Here is a 27,496-nt window from a genome sequence, read left to right on the forward strand (position 1 = left end):
ACATATCCCAACCCTTTCCACCACCACAGCTCCTCACCCCACTCTGATTTTATTCTAGCACTCCAGTAGCTAACCTCCTCCTTTAAGAATACTTGCTACAGTAAAAAAAAAATAAAATAAAATAATAGAATAGAATAGAATACTTGTTATAGTAAATGGAGTTTGACTTCTACACGTCTAAGCTTTACTTGCACTGATACTGCAGCAGTTATTTTATTTTTTCATCTTTTAAATATAAATACTGTAACATTGAATGCCCTTAAAATTATGACATTCTGCCTTTACCCCTCTCCCTTCAAGAGTCATCATAGTTAATTGCATCAGAAACATTTGCTTGAGAAAGGGAAAGGACACAGATCTCAGCTACACTCAGGTTGCAGATTGTCTCTTCCCCATGTACTCAAAAATTCTTTGTGAAAAGAATACGCCTCTGTTCCAGTAATTAATGAAGTTGATTTACCCAGTTGGAGCTGTCTACCTGCTGCTGGAACATACTTGTTTCCAGATGTAGCATCAAATAGTATATTCTTTAACATCAGATGGCTAAAGGATCTTATTATACTCAAATTCTCATGGAAAAACTGGACGTTTTTCCTGAAAAAGCAGTTTGCCATAGTATAATAAAAGAAAAATACAGCCCAAGCTTACCTACGGTGTTCTTTGTTGTATAAAAATGTTTAAGGGACACCTAGGTGGCTCAGCATCCAACTCTTGAATTCAGCTCAGATCATGATTTCACAATTTGTGAGATCTAGCCCTGTATGGGGCTTTGTGTTGACAGCACAGAGCCTGCTTGGGATTCTCTGTCTGTTCCTCTCTCTGTCCCTCCCCTGCTCACGTGCTCTTGAGTGCACTCTCTTTCTTTCCCTCTCAAAAGTAAATATTTGTGGGGGCGCCTGGGTAGCTCAGTGGGTTAAGCATCCAACTTCAGTTCAGGTCATGATTTCACGGTTTGTGGATTTGAGCCCCGCGTCAGGCTCTGTGCTGACAGCTCAGAGCCTGGAGCCTGCTTTCGATTCTGTGTCTCCCTCTCCCTCTATCCCTCTCCTGTTCATGCTCTGCCTCTGGCTCTCAAAAATGAATAAACATTTTTAAAAATTTTAATAAACATTTTTTTAAAAATGCTTAAGAGGAGAGGCGCCTGGGTGGCTCAGTCGGTTGCCTGTCCGACTTTGGCTCAGGTCACGATCTCACAGTCTGCGAGTTCAAGCCTCGCATCGGGCTCTGTGCTGACAGCCCAGAGCCTGGAGCCTGCTTCGGATTCTGTGTCTCCCTCTCTCTCTGCCCCTAACCCACTTGCATTCTGCCTCTGTCTCTCTCAAAAATAAATAAATATTTTAAAAATAAAAATATTTAAAAAATAAAAATGCTTAAAAGGTGCAACAGCCAATAGCTACATCCTTGTGTCTTATCAGTATATTTTTTTAAGTTTTATCAGATGCTTGTGGGGAAGATAAAATCATTTTGTTTTAATACTAACTTTTAAAAAAACATCTTGAATTGGATGTAAATTTAAAAAAATAAAAAATTAAGTTAAAAAAATAAAATTTAAAAAAAGATAAAAGAACTATAAAATAGTTTATCCATGAAAAAATAAAAATAAAAAAATCTTGAAGAGTAAACTAAACCTTATAATTTGCAAAGATTTTGTATTAGCATTGAGATTTTATGATGTAATTCTTTTTATAAATACGAATATTTTATGAACTGTGTGCTAAAGCTACTAATGACTTTTGGAAGAAGTCTGATATTCCCCATTGGCTGCTGTGGACATTCCTCACCAGTATGCTTTCTATATCCTTTCAAGAAACAATAGTGAAAAAAACTATGCAGACACAGACTCTGGCCACCTTTAAACATACTTATGCCAAGGGAAATGTAAAAAGAAACAACTGAATATATGTAATTGGTACTGGAACCATTCAAGGTAAAAATCCAAGAATACCTTTTTGCATTTTGTTCTTTGTGTTCATGAAAGACAGCTTCCCTATAAGGGAAGAAATGCTAACAAGATGATTGAAGAGATTCTTGATGGCTTTCATTGTTCATGTCAATTCAGCAACTTTGTTCTGTTGAGCTATTAAGCAAAGATCCCATTTTCTCTAATATTTCAAGGGGTCCTGGAGCTTCTATTTTAGGGATGATTGAGATAATGTTTCTAGGGGATGTAGAATAGGCATTTGGCAAAAGCAAACTAAGGAAACTAGAAAATTGGAAGTATGTTACTTTAACATTTATTAACTAGTTACATGGTATAGAATATCTGTGTTTTTTTATGCCTTGCTATTAAGAGTGATCCTTTCTCTCCAGAAATATTGGGGAGAGGGGGATGATGCCCAGAAAGTTCTGAAGCAGTGTATGACATCATAATGGCAGAACTCTAAGAAGGCTAAAATAAATAGTGGGTAGATTAGAAATGAAAATTTGGAAGGACTTATTTTGTATGTGTTAACTCTCTGATCTCTTGGCCTATCACTGCCTACATATTATTATCATGACTTTCCTATTTCTTACTAGTAATTAATCTATCCCTTTTTGCTAACTGTTTTCACTCATCTCAGCCTTAATAGGGGAAGTTCTCTGGGTTTTACTGTTCTTTCAACCGAGCATTTATCCACACATTTTACTAGTTGTCTCTTATTCTTCATCTCTAGCCCCTGGATTTCTCTCAGGAATCAGAGCCTGTGGTGTGTCCTTGATGTGGGCTTGTTCTCAGGAAGTTTACTTTGGGAAGTGATACCAAGGCACAGCAGTAAAGAGAGTGAGCAAGGAAGGAGAGAATATATTAGCAACTGCCATAGGCAAGTGGGGCCTCATCTGACTACTACTTGTTGATGAAAGAAACACTGCAGAATTGCCCAACTGACCAACAAAAGAAAGCATTTGTACTGGCTCCCATCCTCCTTTGACCAAGGGTTGCCTCTTGAGACTAACTCTCCAACACATTGAGGTTATACATACATTAGCACCCAGTGGGTCCCAATACACGAATTGGTTGGCTCAGCAAGAGTTGAAACAAAAGTTGGGCCAGTAGGGTGTGGAAAAAGGCACAAAGGTATCTAAAACACCTCTCTCTGCAGTTCCAGTTATGTGTTTCTAGTTGCTTATGGAAATCTGCACTTGGACATTCTGCCTTCAGTTCATTACCCGCCCAACATGTCCAAATTTAGAATTGTTGTTCTATACCTCAGTAGTCGGATCAAAAAGCTAAAAAGCAAAATTAGTTCAAAATACTGCTCACCTTTAACGTGAATGATGTAACATTTATTGAGCACATCATCCTTGGGAAAGAGCTCGTTGGACTTTGGGAAGTATCGGGACCTTTACTTTAGCTGTTTGCTTAGACCTGGAACTGGTTTAAGCCCTCAAGAGAAAAGAAAAAAATGAGACCCAGTCTCCACCTCCAGCTATGGCTGGGAGAGCCTGATAACCAGCCTATGGCAGTCTGATTGCCTGGTGGATGAAAAGAAAAATAAGTAGCAGCCTACCTAGAAGGAGCGAAGGTATGACAGTTCTCTTGTTCCACCACTCTAAGGGTGGAAAGAATACAGATCTACAAAAATGGAAAAATTAAGTCAGCTTCCTGGAGTTATATTATGTTCTCCTAATATCTCATCTGCCCAATACCACCGAATATTAAAGTTTAAAATACCTTGAAACTTGAATTTAAAGTATTTTGAGAACAATTTTACTGAAAACAGGAAAATCATGAGATTCTGTAGATTGTTTAACTGAATACATGATATATTCATGGTGTTTAGTCAGAATTATAGAGGCCATCATAACACCCTATATATACTAAGCTCCTTATTACCATTTAATCACAAAATCTTGGCAATAATAAAAGCACCTGCCACGTTATGTCTCTCAGCTAACTCCAGAAATTTCACAAATTTTTGGCTACAAAATAAGATCTCCTTTTGGTTTATCATCCAAGCCCCCTCTCTACCACCTCCCCAACCTTGAAATTCTTCCTACCCTATCATCCCTTTTTTTCAGCCAGCAACTCACTGTTTCTCAAATACTACTTTAAAAGCAATCCCATTCTCTACACTGTGCACCTGTCCAGTACCTGTTCATCCTAACAGCTTAAGCAACACTTCACAGTTTTCAAAGCACTGGCACATACAATATCCCACTTGACTTCTTCTATGTAAGCCTCTGTAGCATGTGGGCCAGTTACCTTTGTCCCCAGAAGCCAGGTTTAATGACTTGCCCCAAATCACAAAGCTAGGATGAATACATTGTATTAATGAATTTTCTTCCCTTTTTTTTTTAAATCTATTTGACTTCCTTGAACATTAATGGAGTTGTTCTTATATTTTCCTAGATAAGAACATGAAGACAATTTCCCCACCACTCCTAAAATGCATAATATTTATACAGTTCGCTTTTGTATTTATAAAAGCAAATATTTTTGTAGCCCGGTGGCTGTAGTTTTGGCTTCTATCTTATTCATTTTTTCAGAACATTCATTCAGCAGAGATTGATGGAGCTCAGTGTAAGGCAGGAAGTTAGTGCTTACAAAGTAGATTCTTTAATTATTTTCAAAGCCCAGGAAGGAAGTAAAGTTGAGCATAAATGCCAAAAACATTTTTAAGATTGGCCTAAGAGTATGATTATGTAGTTAAAACATAAGCTGATAAATCTTTAAAATAATGATAGGAAATCTGCTACTCAGTGCTAATTGTAACTCAGAATATACAATTGCTATTAATAAAACCTAGATCCTTATATCCAGAAGATATTTTAACTTTGATTTAAAGCTCAAATATATTTTGTAGTAGATTTACCCACAGCCAAAACAAATACCTTTTTTTACTAACAGAGGTATCAGATTTTCACTTTTGGAATGTTTGTTCCTTTAAGATGGTATTAAAATACATGCAAAGAAGAGAAAAATATAACCATATCAAACATTATATCCACAATAAAGCTTTTTCACAAAATTGATTTTGAGTTCTTTTAATATTTCTGGTTGCCTGTGAATGCCAGGAATAAAGATGCTAGCATCAGATAGTAATATATTCCGTGAAGCCAAAGGAACAGTGGTTAAGAATAGCTAAACAAGGAAAATAGTTTAAGCCACTAAAGTAAAGTCAGGTTTGTAAAGTTTATCCTGTAGTAAAAGGATTTTAATTAAACAAAAACTTAAAAGACCCTAGGTAAAAAGAGTAGAAACTCACTGTGAGTAAATTACATAAATAAATTATTTGGAAAGACATTAGCTGAGACCTTTAAAGTCTTCTTCAAAATATACTACAGGTATATGTATCTCAAAATGGGGGCCCTAAAAATGTAGCAGTTTTAAGTAAGGTTGTGAGTGTAGAGATTACCCTTCTTTTGTTCTGCTGGGTTCAGGGTATTTTTATAATGTTTCTCAATAAATGGACCTTATCAGTAATCCTGAAGCCAATACTTACTGCATCATCCAGTTTAGAAATGTGTCTGCTTTTTCTTTTAAGGGAACATCAGATATGTTTGACTCCTATGTTAGTGTCCCAATTTGTTATTCCTTTTTTTTTAAATCTTCCTCCCTTCAAGAAAAAGAGAAAATATTATATCGTCTAGCTGCATCTTTCAAAGTACCATTGATTCTTCTGAAATATAATAATAGTAATATTTTCCCCAAATTTTACTTTTAGAAGACGTAGATAGCATGGACGGTTTATTCAGATTGCTTTAAAATTTTCACAGTAATAGACCTCAGTATTTTGCCCGATCAGTTATACAGAGACTTATTTACATTCCTCTATTTAAAAAGTCACTTCAGATTTCTCTGCTCCCCGTTAAACAATGAATAGTTTCAATAGGTAGTCATACCCTTCAATCTCAGGTTCTTGGACTTTCAGATGTTCCTAGAATGAGAGTGAAGGGCATTTACTTTGTCATTATCTCAATGACCTGTTTATAAAGACCCCTGCATTCCTCAAAGCTTCACCCTAGGCATGTCAAATTCTTTAGCATTTTAATCTTTCCACACTTCTAAAGAGTTTATTGATCTAGACACAGGAGGACATTCTTGAGAAATGAATTCTTCAGTGATTAGGCCATCAGGGGTTTTGCTATTGTTAAGACAGATTCTCAACTTAAAAATTCTTTTCCTAAGAAGTCATTAAGAACTCAGGAAAAGTCCATTTTCCATTTAAATGGAAAATGACAGCACAGAAATGGGTCTTCTCATTGGTTATCAGGACAAAAGCTCTGTGGGGTAGATAAGAATCATCCAGACTGCTTGCTCCAAAAAAGGAGGAAGCTGTTAGCACAGCATTTAGACTCAAACTCAATTACAAGACAGAGCTTGAGCAAATGTTTTCTCCTTCTGGGAATAAGACCTAGATCAGAGAAAAAATTATATTTACTTGTCTAGAATTTCTAAACTTACTGTCTACTGTGATAGCCACTAAGCCATATGTGACTAAATTTTAAGTTACATTTTTATAAAAGTAAAATTCTTTTCCTCATACTAGCCACATTTAAAGAGCTGAATAGGCACATGTCTACAGTATTAGACTACACCAGTATAGAACATTTTCATCATCACAGAAAGGTCTGTTGGACAACACTATTCTGGATGATTTATTATATAAAATTTTTAAAGACCAATTAAGCCACTACTTAATATTGCAGGAGGATTCAAGAATTAATCTTTTCCAAGGCTAAATTATATCAATGACTGTCTTGGTTGGCTCTGCTCACTACTAATCTTTCTCTTTCCTGCCGCTTACCTCCAAAATTATTCAGGAGCATTTATCTCATGATTTAGAATATCCTAGTCCTTCTACATTAGTAGCTTATCTAATTTCTATACAGAGACTTTGAAACAGATAGTTAGGAGTTGCTAGACAAATAGAACAACACAATTGGAAATTGGACTCCTGACACCCCAGGTCCCCCATGATTATGCTTGAGTCCACCAATATTACTAATTGTGAGATTTATTGGATTTTTTAAGGGAGGTTAGTATCTTAATGCTATATCTCATACAAAGAAAAGATAATTATCTTAATGTAGATGCAATCCTTGTATTTAGATAGTTTGAAATTTTTCGTCTTTTGGTATTTGTGCAGAGATCTTGATTAACATTTAATACCATCTCATCAGGATCTTGAAAAATTCCTTACTGGGGACAGTTGAATTAGTCCTCCAATTACTTGAATTAGTGCCAAGATAGTTCTCAAGCCTGATCTCCTATCAGAACTACCAGTGGATCTTTAGAAAAGACAGAAAGAAAGTACAATACTCAGGGCCTTCTTTCCCCTAGTCCCCAGTCAGAATTGCCAGAGCCCAGCCCTCCATATGTTTTTAAATGTCCATAGGCCATTTTCTTTTTCAGTCAGGTTTGAGAACTACTGAGATAAATAATGACAGTAAACACCAAAGAAAGAAGTAAAGTCTAGTTTTTCTGAAATAAAAACACTATCTTAGTGCTTTTTATCTTTTTTCATATATGGCACACGTAGAAAGTGATGATATTTGTGCAGCGCCTTGGCAGGAACTAAATGACACACTGTCATCAGCAGGTTAGGCCCAGGGAGGACTGAGGTGGTCCCTATCTCCCCACACCTGTAATCCATTCCCAACCCACAGGTGTCAGTTGGGAAGTTCTGCTCAAGAGCCTAGTAAGTATGACACAGATACATAGAATTGTGTTGAAAAGTTTTTTGGTGATGGGTTTTTAAGTTATTTCTGAGAGTAACATCAAAGAATACTGTTTGTTTATATTAGCCCAGCATACTTCAAAACTGAGAAGGAGGCTAGAATTAAGTACCAGACCTTCTAGGTAGTTTTTCTAAACATTTAGACTTTAAAATGTCAAGTAAAAATAGGTGGTTTTGTTCTAAACAGAAATACATTGACATTACCTAAATGTATTTGCAAGATGTTTCCACGTTTGTTTACTTATTTATTGCTGAAGTTAGGAAAATAGTATAATGCCTGAATCAAGCATTCTAATTTTTATTATTATAAAATAATGTCTTATTATTAATAGCTTTATGATTTGTCAGTTAAATGAAACATAAACTTACATTACCTGTTACTTCAAACAAGGAATTAAAGTATTTAGAAGCAAAGCATTTATTTAACTCATTTTCAAGTGAATAAACATGTTCCATGTACTAGTCTTTTTCTTGCTCTGCTTCCTTAAAACAAAATACATCAGCTGTTAACACCACTATCATAATACTGTCTAGAATCCTTGTATTCGAACCAAAAGAGAATTGGTGGATTTTTTTTTTTTTTTAAGAACTTGAGAATGAAATTCCAACTTGCTCGTGGAGCATTATGTATTTTTTAGGCCATAATTTACTACTTTAATTGAAAAACTGTTACAAAGTTTACATGACCAAAGCCAGATAGAATGTGCTATTTCAGTGTAAGTTATAGAAACAAGGCAGTTTTGTAAGTATTTAAATATACAGTATTTCAGAGGTGTTTCAGTGAGGGGAACCACTAGCCTATTTCTAGGAACATTTGGAGATAAAGCAGGTCTAGTATTTCCAATTCAATAAATCTGGAAAGAGTGAAAGTTCAGTCAACTTGCTGAAATTGTTTCATAGGGACCAAGCTCTCACTATATTGGATCATGATTATTGTGTTCACTTGTCTTCAGCTGTTGCACACCACATGCAAAGGTAGAGCCACCACATACAGGACCACTCACCTTTGAGGATCATTCTTAACAGCCCATTACTCAGCCATCCTAACAGCTCTTGGTCAGGTAGGTGTGGTGCCCTAGGAAATTCTGCAATGATCCTGCTTCTTCTGCCTTTCCATAGATTGTCGTATCCCATCTCTGTCACCTTTTTGTTTTAATGATATTGTCTACATCAAAGATTCTGAAGTTGCCCATTAGAATTATCTGGGAATCAGGGTGTCTATATTCTTTTCAGGCTCTGCGGGTAGTTTGAGTGTGGGTTCAGAACCCCTGGTCTAAACTTGAATTTTGATTTCTGAAGATGTAATAAAAATGGCGGGGGGGAGGGGGTATTACAAGGTAGTTACATGTATTTATAAATATATTGGGTAGCTTACCTTTTTTAATTAATTAACATATTTCCTAATAAATTTCTGACATGGATACAGATTCCTAAGATAGACTAAAGGTTTATAAGAATAGTTTTCTAGATCAGGTCCTCATTATACTAGATGACTCCAGTAGGATTCTTCCACCTTAACTCTCAGCCTTGAACACGATACGAACACATGGTGCTAAAATTTTTCTTAGCTTCCTTGCATTACCAAAGGGTGTTTGCCAGAGGATATGGTTGTCCCATTAATTTTGTTTATTTCATGTTTATATATTTTTATCCTTGACTCTTTAGTATCTTTTTAAATTAGAAAAGCAGTATCTGGGGCACCTGGGTGGCTCAGTCGCTTAAGCGTCCCACTTTGGCTCAGGTCATGATCTCACAGTTCATGAGTTCAAGCTCTGCCTCAGGTTCTGTGTCTCCCTCTCACTCTTTCCCTCCCTGGCTCACACTCTGTCTCTCTGTCTCTCTCAAAAATAAATAAACATTAAAAAAATTAAAAAGAAAAAAAAAAGAAAGAAAAGCAGTATCTACTCTGGAGGAAACTTGGCAAATGCAGAGAAGTATAGAGAAAAGAAAGGGGTGCTTTGGAGGCCTTAGTTAAGTGTCCAACTCTTGATTTCCGTTCAGGTCATGATCTCACAGTTTGTGGGATCCAGCCTCACGTCAGGCTCTGCACTGACAATGGAGAGTCTGCTGGGATTCTCTCTCAGCCCCTCCCACCCCCTTAAATAAAATAAACAAACATTAAAAAAAAAAAAGTGTAGAGAAAGAAAAAGATAATAATCCACAGTCCCACAATTCAAAATAATTGCAGCTGGGGCTCCTGGGTAGTTCATTGGGTTGAGTGTCCAATTCTTGATTTCAACTCAGGTCATGATCTCAGGGTCATGGGATCAAGCCTTGCATCAGACTCTGTGCTGAGCGTACAGCCTGCTTGAGATTCTTTCTCTGTCTGTCTCTCTGAAATTAAAAAACAAAATAATTGCTGCTAACATTTTTATTCCTTTGTTGTACTAAACTGTCGATTTCTAGAGATGACTTCTAATTTTAATATTTTAGGATTTGGTACGTATATTTGAAATTTTTCATAATGAGAAATAGTTTCAGAAATGATCTCTGAAACACTCTGCAGTCTGTATATTTTAAGTATTCTTTTTACTTTTAGTTTTTCTGTTCCTAAGCTACTTTCTTCTTGCAAAGAGCCCTTCTCAGTGACTCAATATTTAATAAGCTATGACATGTAAGTTAAACAGACATTTTTAAATCACATATATGGCATCCCTGTATATACATGCATATTTACCATCTCAAAGTAGTACACTAAATAAATCAGGCTTGATTATCCTTCTACAAAAACCATATTGTCCCTTCAGATAAATTTGCCAAGCTTAGAGTATGAACATTGTCCTTAATCTGACTCTATTGAAGCTCTGCTTAGAGGTGTGAACCATGTTGACCTAGTCATTTGACACAGAGGCCCATTTGTGGTGGCAGATTTCCAAGACTCAATGGGCAATTTCAGTTTGACTTTGAGTATCATTTACATTTGGATGCTATCTGATCTCCATTATTTCTTAAAACATTCATGCTCCTGACCTCCACCCACCACACACAAGAAAATCTGAATCCAGTATTCTTTTGACTAATTTCCAGGGCATGTTATTGAAAAATAGTAATGATGAGATTGCTTTGAAAATTAAAATTAGAAGTAGATAGAGACTTAAGCTTACTTACGCTGTATGAAATGTGTATCCTTACACAAATGTAAGCCAAAACAAAAAGCAGTAACAATTTATTCCAAGATCACCATTTGATTAAGATAAAATAATTAGCATTCCTGTAAAATATAGAGGGCACTTGAAAACATAAAGAGGTCTTAAATTTCTATAATAAAAGTATTTTTTCTCCTAAAGAAAAAAAAATATCTGTAGTTGTTTATAAGTTACTTTCCAACAACGTAAAAAATGTGTTCTGAACTACATATCAGCACATCCTTCTGGGATAGCATTGCAGGAGAGAAAAAGAAGTTTGAGTCTAACTGATAATACAGATGTTAACATTTAAAAAGAAATTATTTAGCTTGAATAAAACTTTAGAAAAAAAAAGTTAAGCCAGTTGCCAGTTTGTTATTTGACAAAACAGATTTTATTGACATGAAACATTGGTAACTAGGCTGAAAATAAAATTGTCTAGATACACAGTTTTCAAGACTTATTTTTTACTTACATGATGCATTTATTAATCTTAAGATTAGTAAACCTTTATTGTAGATTTAAATAAACCACTAAAGTAGCATTTGTGAACCATGATAAAAATGCTTATTTTCTATACTATGCAGAAGAAAACTATGTAAACTATATGTTGCAAATTGCAATTATAAACAGACTTGTCTGCTTATAAACAGTACAATCTTCATTGGCCTTTTACTCCCTATATGTCATGATGATTCTCTTTTGAATGCTTTAGCTGTTGAGTCCAGAGCCTACTAAAACAAGTATTTTTCTGGAGGCAGTAATTAAGTACAACATAGCTGGAAATGTGAAATATGGTTTCAGCCTTTTTAGGAACTAGGGAGATAACATTGATCTTTGCTAAATAAATTTCAGTTTGCATGTCCTTGAAATAATTTTACACGTGGTGTTATACTGGGAGAAAATCCAAAACGGTGTATTATAGATACCTATCAAAATTAACATTAATGAAATATGTAATTATTTCAGTAAGATATACTGATTATTATAAGATTTTAATATTTGCAGAGGACTAATATTTTTCTGATTAACTTTACAAAGAACTGAATATTGTTTTAAGCTTTTTTACTAAACAGTCAAATTATGCCATTTCTCCTTTTAAGTAGGTCCTTGCGCTTTATTCTTTGAATAAGACGTGCTGCTTTATCTTTTCTAGTACATGTAAAAATATTCATTGACTATTATATTCATAAAGTAAAACCTAGTTGTAGCAATATTGCAATTAATAAGCTTTAATATAACTTTGGAAGTATTTTAACATCATTTAATACTTGCTCGAAATGGTTTATGTAAGTTAAATCTGTACAACCTTGGGGTAAAATGTAAGCAACTGCACTATTAGGAAGATATTAAAGTAGAGGCTATATTTACAGTGTCGTCTTTCAAATCTAGCTATGCTGTAAACTGATGTTTGCTGTATGCTCCTCCTGATTTGAAATAGATGAAAGAAAATGAACCTATTATCACCATGGTTCACACAATGATTGAGAACTCGGCGCTAAGACCCCAACTGTACCAGCAAGTAAGGTCTTGGACAGTGAATGATACTGCTTTATCATCTGCAAAATCCCTCAGTGACAGTTTTGGTTTATCCTCAGAGTTACTCATAACATTAGTGTTTTCTTATTTCATTTTTTTTGTTTATGTCTATTTGGAAAAACGCAATTCATCCATGCTTTTTAAGATGCTGCAGTATTCTTAGCATGGCTTTGCTGAACATTTTGCTGTTGAATATTAAGTGTGCCATTTTCCTGAAGTTGTTGTGCAGAGTATTTGATTGATACGTACGTACTTGGAGGTCTGCAGTACATTTGCAAATTTGGTACTGGATTGCCGTTAATTTCAATTTACTCTAAAAGCATTATCACTGATTTCTAGGGAAAACTTTAAAAAACTTTTTTTTTTCCTTTTAGGGGCGGCCCGCAACCCACCCTACCCCACCCCCACCCACTGTTTCAGGAATAGATTATATTTGTATGGGAGTTGTTTAAATCTAGTTTCTGTACTGTGGTATAGTAAGACCTAATGATAGCCACTTCTTAACATACTGGGGATATCTTCTCCCTGTATTCTTACCATTCTTATGCCATCATATGCATCATCTTACCTCATTCTTTTCCCTAACTCAAAATATGTGCCATGGAGCTGGCTGGCTTTAATTTAGGACCTTGGTAATCTGCAGATCTGCAAAAGAAGTCATTTTATACATTCCTATCCAGTTTTTTTTTTTTGTTTTTTTTTTTGTTTTTTTGTATTTCATGGTCTAAATGTTCTTAGCTGTGTGTTTTGCAACATCAGCTTCTTCCACTTCAACACCTTCAAATTACTGTGGCCTATGACCTGTTATAGTACTTTAAAATTCATACCGAAGAAGAAAATTAACAAACATGAAAAATGAATGTATTTTGATTAACATGTGTAAAAGCACCTAGTGAAAAGAAGCACCTTGAGCTCACTGGCTTTAAAGTCTTCTGGTTTGCTTTAGTCACCTAGGGATCAGTATCATGGGCCTTGTAGCTGGGAGATTGAAACAGTTGATAGAAGGGTGAGCCCTGTTTCTGGGCCCAGTTTTTATTAATTCTATCAATAAAGAAACAAAGGATTAAATATTTAAAGTTAAACAGCTTTACTTTTCAAAAGAAAATAAAATCTTTCTGGGGCGCCTGGGTGGCTCAGTCGGTTAAGTGTCCAACTCTTGGTTTTGGTTCGGGTCATGATCTCAGGTTTCACGAGTTCAACCCCTGCATCGGGCTCTGCGCTGACAATACAGAGCCTGCTTGGGATTCTCCCTCTCCCTCTGCCCCTCCTCCACTCACTCTGTCTCTCTAGAAATGAATAAATAAACTTAAAAAAATAAAAGTTAAAAAAAGAAAATCTTTCATTTTTAAAGTAACCAGATTAAAGAAACTTGACACTTCATTCCAAAATGCCACTGCTGAGAACCTTAGCCTTTGTTCTGGAATTAATACCTTTTTCTGAAGCTGCACTTTATCATTTTTATATTGGTAAAAGTCAAAGGTATTATGTTTTAATGGGTTTTATTTTCCCATTTTGCATATTCTCAGTAAGAGTGATAGCCTGGATTTTCAGTTTTGTTGGGTTGGGTTTTTCTTTTTTATAATGATCAGTAATCAGGGTTGGTGATGCAGAAGTCATCGCTGATTGAAATTACTCAGTTGCACTAAACATTCTAATCGGAGTTTTTCAAAAGTGTGGAGATATGTTAGAGTGGTCTTATATACTAGCATCACTGACCAGAACAATCGATTTGTATATATATTTCCTCATTAAATATGAATACTTGAAAGAAAAAACTAAATTTGTACAAAACTGGAAGATCTGAATGTCTACCATCAGCAGCCATTCCTGGGCATGAGATAGGCAACTGATTACCAGGTAATCAGTGTTGACTGCCAGCCCTGTCAAATTGAGGGTGTCTTTAGAGAATTCTTTTTTAAAAGTCAGCCACTAATGAAGTATTTAATTGTTACAGGGCACTGCTGGTAGATGAAAGTGACCTTCAGGGGCATCTGGGTGGCTCAGTCAGTTCAGCATCTGGCTCTTGATTTCAGCCCGGGTCATGATCTCATGGTTCATGAGATCAAGCCCTTCTGGCTCTACAGACAGCACAGAGCCTGATTGGGATTCCCTCTCTCCCTCTCTGTCTCTGCTCCTACCCAACTCGTTCTCTCTCTCTCTCTCTCTCTCTCTCTCTCTCTCAAAATAAGCATTAAAAAACAAAAACGACTTTCAGACACATTTCTTAAATTTGCTTATTAATTTACATAAATTGAAATTCGATCTTATTTTTTTCTCCAGATTTCCCTTACCGTGTTAATATCCAAAGGAAATCTTTATGAAAGTTTCTATTATACACTCTAACAAAATGCCTCTCTGACATTGCATTACAATGCTGTGTTAATAGTTTCCTGAAATACAACTTAAAATGTGATGTTTTGTGACCTCTTATTCTAAATCATAGCCATTTAGATTTTCTCTCAGGAGAACTTTTAAGTTTGCATTTTCTTGGAAGAAAGAAGACACCCGAAAAATTACCTATTCAGTTAATTTTCTTTGAATTGGTGATATAAAAAGGATCTAAAACTGAATCCAAAAAAAAAAAAATGCTAAATGAGCGCACTTGGTATTGAAAAATCTTCTCATTTATTAGTCATTCTACTGCCTTTCCCAATTAATTTTTGTACTAGAGTTTTTATAAAATAATATCTGTGAGATTAATCACCTGATAAATAATTGTTTTGAAAGGCACATACTAATATTAGCAAATGCCTACCGTCCTGTGACTATTTTTGAGCCCTCACAAAATGTCTAATTCTATCAAATATTTCCCCAAAAAACCTTTTTGGGGTTTATATATATTCATTAACTTTAAAGTATATGTATAGTCACATTCTTAAAAGGAATACTGTAGAAAGTTGAATTTTGATAAACAAAAGTAATTTTGTTTTAACTTAATGCCAAGCCAGTTTTTTAAAAGGTCATTAGATATTTTATTTTGACAAAGTTCTGACTTTCTAAGTAAAGCATATATCTTCATATGTCTAGATGTCAGTAAAGTCTGTATAATACACTTCTCAGGTTGAAGCTTGAGCACTGCTAACCCTTATACATTCTCCGTTGCCCCTTTTCATGTGCTTTTCTAGTATTGCTCAGGTACTTCAAAAAAAAAGGTATTCAAACCCAGAACTTTTTTCCTTTTGCTAAAGATGCATTTGAAAAATGATAAAAAGTGAAATATGATTTTATGGAGATCTTAAGTAATGAGAATATTAACAAAATTACTTTTTTTCTTATTAGTAAGATTTTCATAGTGAGGACCAAATAGCAAACTTCTTCAATTCCAAGTGGAAATACTTTTAATAAACTATATCCATCTTTTCTTAAGAAAAGCCTCAGTTATTATTATCAGTAATGGAAAATAGGCCATGCTTAAAGGTTAATTTTTTTAAAGAATAATCATGTTTTTTTTATTCTTTTCTTCTAATAGGTAAAAGCAATGTATAGTGGAAGGCTGATTATTTTAAGATTTTATTAGTGTCTAATAATGAATATCTTTATTGAATAACTTGCTAAAAGGTTTTAGTAAATTTTTCAGTGGTACTAAACATAATGATAAAGTAAATCTAACTTATGTAATATATTCATATGGTTATAAGGATATATCACTCTTAAATTCTAGCAACACAGTACACATTTTTTACTTTGCCAACTGATGTCAAAATGAATATGCAGGGGTGCCTGGGTGGCTCAGTTGGTTGAGTGACCAACTTCGGCTCAGGTCATGATCTCACAGTTCATGAGTTCAAGCCCCGTGTAGGGCTCTGTGCTGACAGCTCAGAGCCTGGAGCCTGCTTCGGATTCTGCGTCTCCCCCTCCCCTGCTGATGCTCTGTCTCTCTTTCTCAGTAATAAATAAACATTAAGAAAATTGATTTTAAAAAAAAAGAAAAAGAAAATGAATATGCAGTAAGATTCCATAAATAAAAATAGTATACCAACACCCTAAATTTTTATTATAGACTGCTACATTTCCATTTTAAAATATTAGTCTTTTTTTCTGTTGACCCTGGCAATTAGGATACGATGTTCATATTTTAATCTGGATGTAGCACTATGCATTAGTTACATTCAAACTTTACATTCCATGGTTTGGTAAAGCTGCTCTGCATTTAACTTTAAATATTAAGTAAAGTATATTTGAACATTTAGTAGCTAAAGGCTTTACATCTCTATAATTTCTTATAAGTGGGAAATTTAATTTTGGCATTGTCTTACATTTTTTTATCATGGATCTAAGCATTTTAAAACTTCCTTTTCATTACTTTTTTTTTTTTTTCAGATAAAAGTAAAATTATTTTCTTGGATCTAGGTGCTTTAATTTAGAATAAAAATTGATACTTCTTACAACATATTTAATACTCTTTATTTGAAAATACTGCACAAGTATTCTGACTTTTCTCATTAAATTCATTTTTCATGTGATAACTCATTTCTATGAAAGTTTTGTTTAATAATCCCTGCATACCCTTAAATAGTCACAGATTCATTTGCATGAGGACGTGAAAGTTATGTCTTGAAATGAAACACATAAATCCAGGATTTATTATTGTATGTTTGTAATGCTTACATTTTTAACCTCCTGATAACCTACATTTCTAGATCCATTCAAAGTTATCTGCTTTTAAATTATGCTTCCTTCTAAAGATGTAACTGGCAAGCAGGTTTTTACCAAGTGGACATAGATAGTTAAAACTTATACATTTTTATGCATTTGTGATGAATTAGATGCATTATGATGCATTAGATGAAGTTTAATTTTCCAATCTGGAATGTAGTGGGGAAACATTACTCCCATCCCCACTTTGAGAAGAAGTGTGCTAGTTAGTGAATATGCAGTGAGCCCAAAGTAAGTTTTTCCAACTATGTTTTCGTTACTGTCTAGCCATCGATATAAAGTCAGAAGACCAGGGAGAAAGTGAAATATTGCTTACAGAGGCTGTGGTATAACTGACCGGGATGACTTTTGAAATCTTGATAAACACAAGCAAAAATGAAGATTCCTTTGACTGAAAGATACTGGGAAAGAGTTTGAAGAAAGGATGTTTAAATGCACTGAGCAATTATTTCTTATAGTGTAATAAAACAAATGGTGTCAATCAACACATACAAACTTTTTATGCAATTTGACTATTCATAGTTTATAACATAGGCTTTCAGTTCTATGAGGTTTTGAATGAGTTTCCTCTTTTCAATTAAACCCATCCTTTTCCCCCATTATCTTTTAGTTCTTAAGACAGAAGAACAAGATAAGTCTATATTGTGTATGTGTGTTTATATATTATGTATATGTATACAGTATGTTACAGGTTTTGTTACTAAAGTTGTACTAAGATGTGTTGGCATTTGAGTATACACATACACAGTTGTGTGATTATGTGTATACCGTGAAGGATGGTTCTGGCTGCTGAAATATGCCTGGTTTGAATATTTGATTCAGTACAGTTGCCATGATTGTATTTGTCAATTTTCCATTAAAATGACGTGTGTCTTACAAATGGAAGATGTAAGGTGCCGTATAATTTGTTTGACCAACTTATTATTTTGTTTGACAAGCTTAAGTTAACATCATTTTCATGTATCTTACATATTGTATCACTGTTAAATATTTTTCTACTTTTGTAATGATCTGTGTTTGAATTAAACTTCTTAAAGTATAAGAATCATTAAAATCCCATTTTCTTATTATATAAATCTAAAATGTTAACTATAGGCTAAATATATTTTTTAAATACTATTTTTAAACTTCTACCTGACATTTTTCCCTATAGCTGTCACAAGATGAATGTAGAGGCACATTATACAAATACAGACCTGAAGAAGTGGATATTGATGTAAGTGTTAGTATGCTACATATATATTGTCAGTACTCTGTTATATTCTCTGCCAAAACATTGGAAGTATGCATGACAAAGAACTTCCTCTTCCTCTCTTGCCCTCCAAAATGACACCAAATAAATTAGCATTTTCTTTTATTTTATGCTTAGGTTAAGTTATATCATCACTCCCCTATTCTGTAACTATCCCCCCTCCCCATAATTAACAGTTGAATATAGGAAAAAATCACTTCAATGAAAGTAAAAGACTAGGGGCACCTGGTTGGCTCAGTTGGTTGAGCACCTCTTGATTTGGGCTCAGGTATGGTCCTGGGGTCATGAAATTAGGCCCGGGTCAGGCTCTGCACTGAGTGTGGAGCCTCCTTGGGATTCTCTCTCCCTCCCTCTGTCCCTCCCCTGCTCCTGCGCATGTGCACACGCTGTCTCTAAAATAAAAACAATTTTTTAAAGTAAAAAGGACTATTGCTGATTTAAAAAAAAGTATGGAGAACTGGAAACAAAGTAAAGTTTTCTGTCTTCTAGAGAAAGTATCAGTCTCTAGAAATTTTGGAACTCCTTCCTTTTTAAAATTTAGTCTTTTTTAATTGTATCTAAAATACAATCAATACAATTAATTAGTTAGATTGACTGACCTGCCATGCATTCTTCTTTATTTAAAAAAAATTTTTTTTGAGTTTTTATTTATTTTTGAGAGAGATGGAGACAGAGTGCAAGTGGGGGAGGGGCAGAGAGAAGGAATCAGAATCTGAAGCAGGCTCCAGGCTCCAAGCTGTCAGCACAGAACCCAATGTGGGGCTCGAACTCACAAACCGTGAGATCATGACCTAAGCTGAAGTCAGACGCTTAACCCGACGGAGCCACCCAGGTGCCCCATTCTTCTTTATCTCATTCTTCCCTCATTTCCCCTGGTTTTATTCCGTTGAGTTATACCTTCTCATTTCAGTATATGCCATTTGGTATAGCTTGAGTTTTGTTGTCTAATAAACATAAGGTAGTTACTTTAACAGGTACATGGCAAAGAAAGTGAAATCTCCGATTTCTCACTTGTCATTATATATTTTCATAATTTAAAAATTGGGGTAGGGGCGCCTGGGTGGCTCAGTCGGTTAAGCGTCCGACTTTAGCTCAGGTCACGATCTCGCGGTCCGTGAGTTCGAGCCCCGCATCAGGCTCTGGGCTGATGGCTCAGAGCCTAGAGCCTGCTTCCGATTCTGTGTCTCCCTCTGTCTCTGCCCCTCCCTTGTTCATGCTGTGTCTCTCTCTGTCTCAAAAATAAATAAACGTTAAAAAATTTTTTAAAAATAAATAAATAAAAATTGGGGTGATACCAAGAATTCAAAACATTTAAACTATTGAAAGTGATTTTTTTTCTGCATTTAGCAAGGTTTTATTTGTATTATTGCAGTTAAAAGCAATCTTTTGTTTATATTCTTTTCTGAACATAAGAGCATAATTTTTAAAATATAAAAACAGAATCCAGTTGATATTTTAATAAAGGACTGCATATGTCACTTAACCTATCTAGCAGTTTGTAGGGAAAAAACTACATTGAAATCCATTAAAGTTATATGAGACTGCTTGTTCACTACGAATATTTTGAATTGTGTAGGTTAAATAGTATGGTTGAAATGCTTTTTCACTTTATGTGCATGTTTGTTAAGTAATGTGTCTTTAAAAGCTATTTTAATTTTTATTTTACTGATTGAAATAAAGATTGGCCTAATTAGGTATTCTATGGCTATTTTAAATGTGTTTTCTTATTACACTTACCTCCAATTACACGAAAAAGGAAAATTTGCTAACAACAGATTTTCCCTTATAACCTAGGCCAAGCTAAGCCGGTTATGTGAACAAGATAAAGTGGTACATGCCCTGGAAGAGAAACTTCAGCAACTCCACAAGGAGAAAGTAGGACAATTACGTTTATTATCTACGATTGATGTTACTTTATATGCTCATTATCAGGACACTGATAACTAAAGTAAAAAGAATTAATTCGATGATGCAGAACATTAAGTATAATTATTTTTATTATAATAGTACACGCTTGAGCAAGCTTTGCTATCAGCCAGCCAAGAGATAGAAATGAATGCAGATAACCCAGCAGCCATTCAGACCGTGGTGTTACAGAGGGACGATTTACAAAATGGACTGCTTAGTACGTGTAGAGAACTCTCTCGAGCCACTGCCGTAAGTAACAGATTTTTTCTAGTAAGAGTCACTGAAATATTATGTGGTTCTTTTTTTTTCTTTTTTCCTATTTATGTTTCTATATAATTGGACTGACTTTAGGATTGTTCTTTACTATAACAAAAAATAATTTGTTATTAATAAAAATAAAGGGTGATTTATTTTCTGATGCAAAATAAATATAATTATTTCTCTTATAGTAAACATCCTGTTCCTTGTGAAATAGTTGTTTTACAGGGGAGACAAATACTCCTGTTTATGAATTATTCAAATGAAAATCCTTAAATATGTTAATATTGGGGTGCCTGGGTGGCTCAGTCGGTTAAGCGTCCGACTTCGGCTCAGGTCACGATCTCGCGGTCCGGGAGTTTGAGCCCCGCGTCGGGCTCTGTGCTGACTGCTCAGAACCTGGAGCCTGTTTCAGATTCTGTGTCTCCCTGTCTCTCTGACCCTCCCCCGTTCATGCTCTGTCTCTCCCTATCTCAAAAATAAATAAACGTTAAAAAAAAAAATTTTAAAAAAAATGTTAATATTTATTACATTAAGAAAATAAGTATTTCGGGGCACCTGGCTGGCTCAGTCAGCAGAGCATGTGACTCTTGATCTTAGAGTTGTGAGTTTTAGCCCCAAGTTGGGTGTAGAGATTAATTAAAAATAAAATCTTTAAATAAAAGAAGAAGAAAAGTATTTCATAGATTTTAGGGAGTTAGAATAATTTGGGGAAGGTGGTAATTGGATTCATTTAACCAACCATTTCAATAAAAGGCACCTGTGAAATGCTTTTAAGCAGCCACTGACATTATCATCTCATAGCTGCGGTGTGATCTCAGCTTTGATAGAGGGTTTGAGTAGGAAATATAACTAGAACCTTTTAACCCATAGTCATGTTACTTTATAAAGAGTCTCTTCACGACCGACTTCAGCTCAGGTCATGATCTCGCAGTTTGTGAAGTCGAGCTCCGCATCAGGCTCTGTGCTGACAGCTCAGAGCCTGGAGCCTGCTTCGGATTCTGTGTCTCCCCGTCTCTCCACCCCTCCCCTGCTCACACTCTGTGTCTCTCTGTTTCTCAATAATAAGTAAACATTAAAAAAAAATTTTTTTTTAAGTCTCTTGGGATTACCAAATCTAAAATTCTTAGAGTTTATAAATTGACTATTTTGAGTTTAAACCATCTGCTTTAGATCTTGTGATGGTTATCTCTAAACCTAGTAAGAACTCCTACCCAAGCGGCCTGTTGAAAGAAAAATCCTAGCAAAAGCCACCAGTTATAGAAAACTGCTAATATACCCTTGTCTATAAGGGTATATTCAGGTAGGGAGGAGCTACCTTCTAAGAAGGTCCACAGAGGATCCCGAGAAACTTAACAGAAGTTAGGGGGGAGGGGAACATAACAGAAATTATGGGGGAGGGGAAGGGGGAGAAAAAAAGGGAGGAAGGCAAACCATAAGAGACTCTTAAAAACTGAGAATAAACTGAGGGTTGATGGAAGGGGGGAGGGGAAGGTGGGTGATGGGCATTGAGGAGGGCAGCTGTTAGGATGAGCACTGGGTGTTGTATGGAAACCAATTTGACAATAAATTTCATATTAAATACATAAGAAGGTCCACAGACAGTGGCAGCTGGATGGCTCAGTCTATTAAGTATCCAACTTCAGCTTAAGTCATGATTTCATGGTTGGTGAGTTCAAGCCCCACATCGGGCTCTCTGCTATCAGCACAGAGCCTGCTTTGGAACCTCTGTCCCTCTCTCTCTCTCTGTATCCTCCCTCCCACACTCATGCTCTCTCTCTCTCAAAAATAAAATAAGCATTTAAAAAAAAAAAAAAAATGAAGGTCATCCATAGACAGTTATAGCTAAACTAAGAGAGGTCTAAGCTAACAAGATACCAGAATCTCAACATGGCTTCAGTTCTAAACACTAAATTAATATTCCAAACATGAGCAGTTTTTAAAGGAATATACCTTGATCATAAATAAATCAAAACATACTTTTTGTGATTCTTAAATACCTTATATTTAATATCCTATTCCTATTTGTTAAGTACTGTTATTTCCATTATTTCATTTGATTCTGTTATACTATAATGTTCATAGACCCTTTGAGGGCACCTTGGTGGTTTAGTCGGTTAAGCGTCCGAATCTTCATTTTGGCTCAGGTCATGATCCCACGGTTTGTGGTATTGACCCCCACATCAGACTCCATGCTGACAGCTCAGGAGCCTGGTTGGGATTCTCTCTCTTCTTATCTTTCTCTCTGCCCCTCCCCTCTTGCACACACTCTCTCTGATAAGAAATAAAAAAGAATTTAATATCCTTTCAGTTGTGAACTCCTTGATATCAAAACCCTATCTCATGCATCTTTGTAGTCCTAGCATCCAGCACTGTAGGATGCGCGTTAACATTTTGATGATTGAACCAGATGACTTACCCAGTGTTACAGAGCTAATCAATGCTATGCCTAGAACTCAATCCCAGGTCTTCTAAACATAATCCCTGAAAACTTAAATCTACATAGATTTTTATAATATGGTCACAAAGGAAATAGTTGCACCTGAAATGTTGTCTACAAGGAAATAGTAACTTAGTTAACCAGTGGTGGGTAGGATTTGGATAGGAAAGGGCAGTAAAGAGTGGTCCATGCTGGATAAAATGCCTTGAACCACAACACAGAGATAAGAAAGTAGGAGACATGTTCTTCTACAAGAAACAGAAGTAACTGGGGGTGCTTGGGTGGCTCAGTCGGTTAAGTGTCCGACTTTGGCTCAGGTCATGATCTCACAGTTTGTGAGTTCGAGCCCCGCGTCGGGCTCTGTGCTGAAAGCTCAGAGCCTGGAGCCTTTGGATTCTGTGTCTCCCCCTCTCTCTACTCCTCCCCTGCTCATGCTCTGTGTCTTTCTTTGTCTCAATAATAAATAAACATTAAAAAAAATTTTTTTTTTTTTAAAGAAATAGAAGTAACTGACTGGAATAGAGGATCAGGAATATACCATTAGAAAGGGAAAATGGGGGGCGCCTGGGTGGCTCAGTCGGTTGAGCGTCCGACTTCAGCTCAGGTCACGATCTTGCGGTCTGCGAGTTCGAGCCCCGCGTCGGGCTCTGGGCTGATGGCTCAGAGCCTGGAGCCTGCTTCCGATTCTGTGTCTCCCTCTCTCTCTGCCCCTCCCCCGTTCATGCTGTGTCTCTCTCTGGCTCAAAAATAAATAAACGTTAAAAAAAAAAAAAAAAGAAAGAAAATTTAAAGAAAGGGAAAATGGGGCTAAGCTGTCAATGCCAAGCTAATGAAAAACTCGGTATCTCTGTGGCAACCTGAATTGAATCAAAATGTAGTTGGAAACTATTTCATGATTTGGTATCTGTTTTAGAAAATTCTGAGGATGTACAGTGTTCAGTTGAATTGTTTTTTTTTTTTTCCCTTACCAAATGGGTTTAGTAACTTAAATTTGATCAGTAGGCTTACAATTTGCTTTATCTGATCCCAACTCTGATGGAAGTTTGTTAAAAATGTTTTAGTAGAGGGGCGCCTGGGTAGCTCAGTTGGGTAATCTTCTGACTTCAGCTCAGGTCACAATCTCATGGTCTGTGAGTTCGAGCCCTGTGTTGGGATCTGTATTAACAGCTCAGAGCCTGGAGCCTGCTTCAGATTCTGTGTCTCCCTCTGTCTCTGCCCCTACCCCACTCATGCTCTGTCTCTCTCTCTCAAAAGTAAATAATAAACATTTAAAAAAAATTTTTTTTAATGTTTTAGTAGACGTTAATGATGTTGATTATCCCATTTTTCTGGTTATTATTCCATATAATCACTTTCCCAGTTTCTTTTTCTTTGTCTTCAGCGTTATTCATTGATCATTACAAACCCTCAATATGTTCTTCTAAGACATGTCTTACTACACAGAATACAAACTATGTTACTTCTGCGTTTATAAAGTTGTTCATACTTGTAGCTCAAGACTACAAATGATGCCTAACATCATATTGGGCATATGGTTGACACTGGGTGGATGTTGATTAGATTTAAAATTGAATTACATTTGTGCTAGCAGAATCCCAAAGGATTCTTCTGATTCTTTTGCAGTTGATTGAGGTCATTGGTTCAAATCCAAGTCATGAGGTATAAAAGATACAAGAGGTATAACATTAATGCCTCCAAAGATGAAAGCTTTGATTCTGAGAACATCTTCTCTTCACCTGGTTGGCCATTTAAGTAGATAAAACTAGGATTAACACAAGGCAAACATGTAAGGCAGTGTTCCTGTTATATTCTATTAAATTCTTGATATTGTATCTTCTTTCCGTAAACCTCATCCACCCTTACATGTTTTAAGCACCTAGTGCCTCTGTGTTCTCACCTTGCTTTTACTTCTTTTTACTTAAGCCTGATTAGTGGCAAAGATTGTTACAACAATCAGTTATACTTGAAATTTTTCAATGTGTCACCATCTTCTTTTGGGATCATTTCTAGAAGCAGAAGTGAGAGAGTGTGAGTGAAGAATGAGACAGAAGGAGAAAAGCCTGTAAAGGTTTCACTACCGAGCTGGTTCCCACTGTCGTCAGCTGGGGTTTAATTCCACTGGGGACTGAGAAAATGAGCAGAATGCGTCAGAATTTTCTACCAAAGTCTGGGAGACTGGGGTGTCTATCACGCATTGGTTGAAGTTGCCCCAGTGTCCTTAATTCACCCATACTTCCAAACTGCCTTAGCTTGCTTGCTGTGAGACACTAGCAGGCATGGAACTTAATATAGCTCCTTGAAATTGAGTGGGCAAAAGGGGTATGGTGTGGACTTCAGTAAACGTCCACTGCAGGCACCTCTCTTGGGGAATTTACATTAGGCCTCGTCTCCAAATGGAAGAGAAGTATTCTTAGGTTTTATCAGTTCAGCAGGTGCTTCTCTTACTCAGCCTAGCAATTCAAGGAACCAGGTATTTTGTGACTCATCCGATAATGGCAGCAAAATATATTTGTAATTGTTTCTCGCATATGTTACCTGGTTTGATCTTTAAGAAAAGCATGTGCAAAGTAAATATAATTATTATCTCCATTTATTTTCATTTTTATTATCTTCAATGCACAGATAAACTGAGGCTCATGGAAGCTAAATGACTTGCGTAGGTGACATAACTAATAAGGGAAGAATCAACACCTCAATCAAGGACTTTTTAATTCTATGGCTTCTGTACCTTCTATTCTGCCTCACTATCTACGTGGTCACATAACTTGTAGTTTCTGGAACTTGGAATCAAATTTAGATTATATTACTCAAAAATCTAAAATTGGAATTTCAGCCATCATAAGGGAGGTATAAAAGCCCCCCATTCATCCTAAATAATGCTGGTAGTTTATGCATTTACCCACTATGAAATAATACAGTATATGAAATAATAATAGTAACCATCATGAATATTTTTTGGAGCAGTTATTAAGGGCTTTACATGCACATAATCCCCATAACCCCTTGGAATGGGTACTCTTATTACTATGTTAAAAATGGAAAACTGAGACAGATTGCCCAGGCTTACAATGAGTAAGTAGTATGTATAGACTTCCATTAAACTGATATGTGTTCTAAGCTGGATTCTAGCTAGGAGGAGGACCTTGAGTAAATAGATGTTAGATTCCAGTGGATATGCTAGATTCTAGGATTGTAAATTTACAGGGGCAGGGAAGCAGGACAAATGAACTGTCTTGGGGAGAAGCTTACACATTAAATACCTTCATATACTCATTCTCAATGTAATAAAGAGTTTCTGAGAATCATGGTTATAGTAAAGTGTAATTTTTTGTAGTAGTTCCATCAATATCCATGAATTGGTGTGGAATACGTTTTGAAAGATTTTAAGATAATTTCTGAATACTTGGTTATTTTATGATTACAACATCCCCCAAAGAAGAGGTAGGCAGATATGATATGCCTCCTGATTTGCTGCAGTAGGAAGTACCCAACAACAATTGCAAGCTATTTTTAACGAAAAATCAAATCTGAATGTAGCAAGCGTCAGTGTGTAACTACGAGTTTATAGGAAACAAAGCAAACAGAAGAGCATGCTAAGGAATCCCACAGGAATTCAATTGGCAAAATGTAGAATACGAGAAATTCTGCAGGGTAAGTGACCCAATCTCGTCCCCATATAAGTAGCAAGGGAATAGAAGGGCACCTGGGTGGTTCAGTAGGTTAAGTCTCCAACTTCGGCTCAGGTCAGATCATCGGGCTCTGTGCTGATAGCTCAGAGCCTGGAGCCTGCTTCACGTTCTGTGTCTTCCTGTCTCCCTGGACCTATCCCACTTGCACTCTGTCTCTCTTTCTCAAAAATAAATAAACATTAAAAAAAAATTTTTTTAAATAAGTAGTAAGGGAATAGAGAGGAGAACAGGGGAAATTGTTTTTAAGGAATTTTTTAAGGAATGCATATTAATGATTTTAAAAGTAAGAATTTCCATGTTTTTTTTTTCATTTTGGTTTCTTTTCTTTAGAAATACATACTGCAGTATTTATAAATGAAATGACATGATGCTTGGTGTTTTCTTTAAAATAATCCCACAAAGGTAGAATATGAGTACTATAGATGAAACCAGACTGGCCCTATATCCATAACTGTTGAATTTGGAGTGGGCCCTACTTTTTGTGTGTATTTGGACATTGTGTATGTGTGAAAAAGTTTACAAGAAAATCCATGAAAATGCTAACAGAAGTGTAGCACAATAATAGGTATTTTTTTCTTTTTCTTTCCCTATTTACTAGCTTTTCTACATTTATAATTATACAAATTTATTACATTTCAAATTTGTACAGTAAACAATAACCACTTCTTTCAGATGGAATTTATTTCAAAGAGATTAGAAGAGAAACTACAGATACAAGTTAAAGATTATAAATAAAGATTACACATTTATTTGTATGTAGCATATTGTGTAACTGTTCCCATGAGTGGATTTGGTTATAAATTATGATTGATTCTGGACAAGAAAAGGTGGGGCGCCTGGTTGGCTCAGTCGGTAGGGCATGCAACTCTTGATCTCGGGGTTTTGAGTTCGAGCTGAGCCCCACATTAGGTGTAGAGAGATTACTTAAAAATAAGATCTTGAAAGAAAGAGGAAAGATCTTATTACAT

General features: G+C 35.7%; 1 protein-coding gene across 14 annotated transcripts in view; it reads left to right on the plus strand.

Annotated features, from left to right (window-relative positions):
* The window catches only part of PLEKHA5 (pleckstrin homology domain containing A5), a 246,913-nt gene that overhangs the window by 188,130 nt on the left and 31,287 nt on the right, over positions 1 to 27,496 (plus strand). For 7 of the 14 annotated variants that reach the window (XM_060658232.3, XM_060658234.3, XM_060658236.3 and 4 more), the window contains 5 exons: positions 12,228 to 12,308; positions 17,592 to 17,627; positions 18,135 to 18,197; positions 20,028 to 20,108; positions 20,241 to 20,390. In XM_060658232.3, the coding sequence (XP_060514215.1) occupies positions 12,228 to 12,308; positions 17,592 to 17,627; positions 18,135 to 18,197; positions 20,028 to 20,108; positions 20,241 to 20,390 (411 nt within the window). The remainder of the gene's footprint in view (positions 1 to 12,227; positions 12,309 to 17,591; positions 17,628 to 18,134; positions 18,198 to 20,027; positions 20,109 to 20,240; positions 20,391 to 27,496) is intronic. The other 7 variants (XM_060658235.3, XM_060658241.3, XM_060658240.3 and 4 more) reach the window with 2 other exon arrangements.

Source organism: Panthera onca, chromosome B4 (genome assembly GCF_046562875.1).
Source record: "Panthera onca isolate mPanOnc1 chromosome B4, mPanOnc1 haplotype 2, whole genome shotgun sequence".
NCBI lineage: Eukaryota > Metazoa > Chordata > Mammalia > Carnivora > Felidae > Panthera > Panthera onca.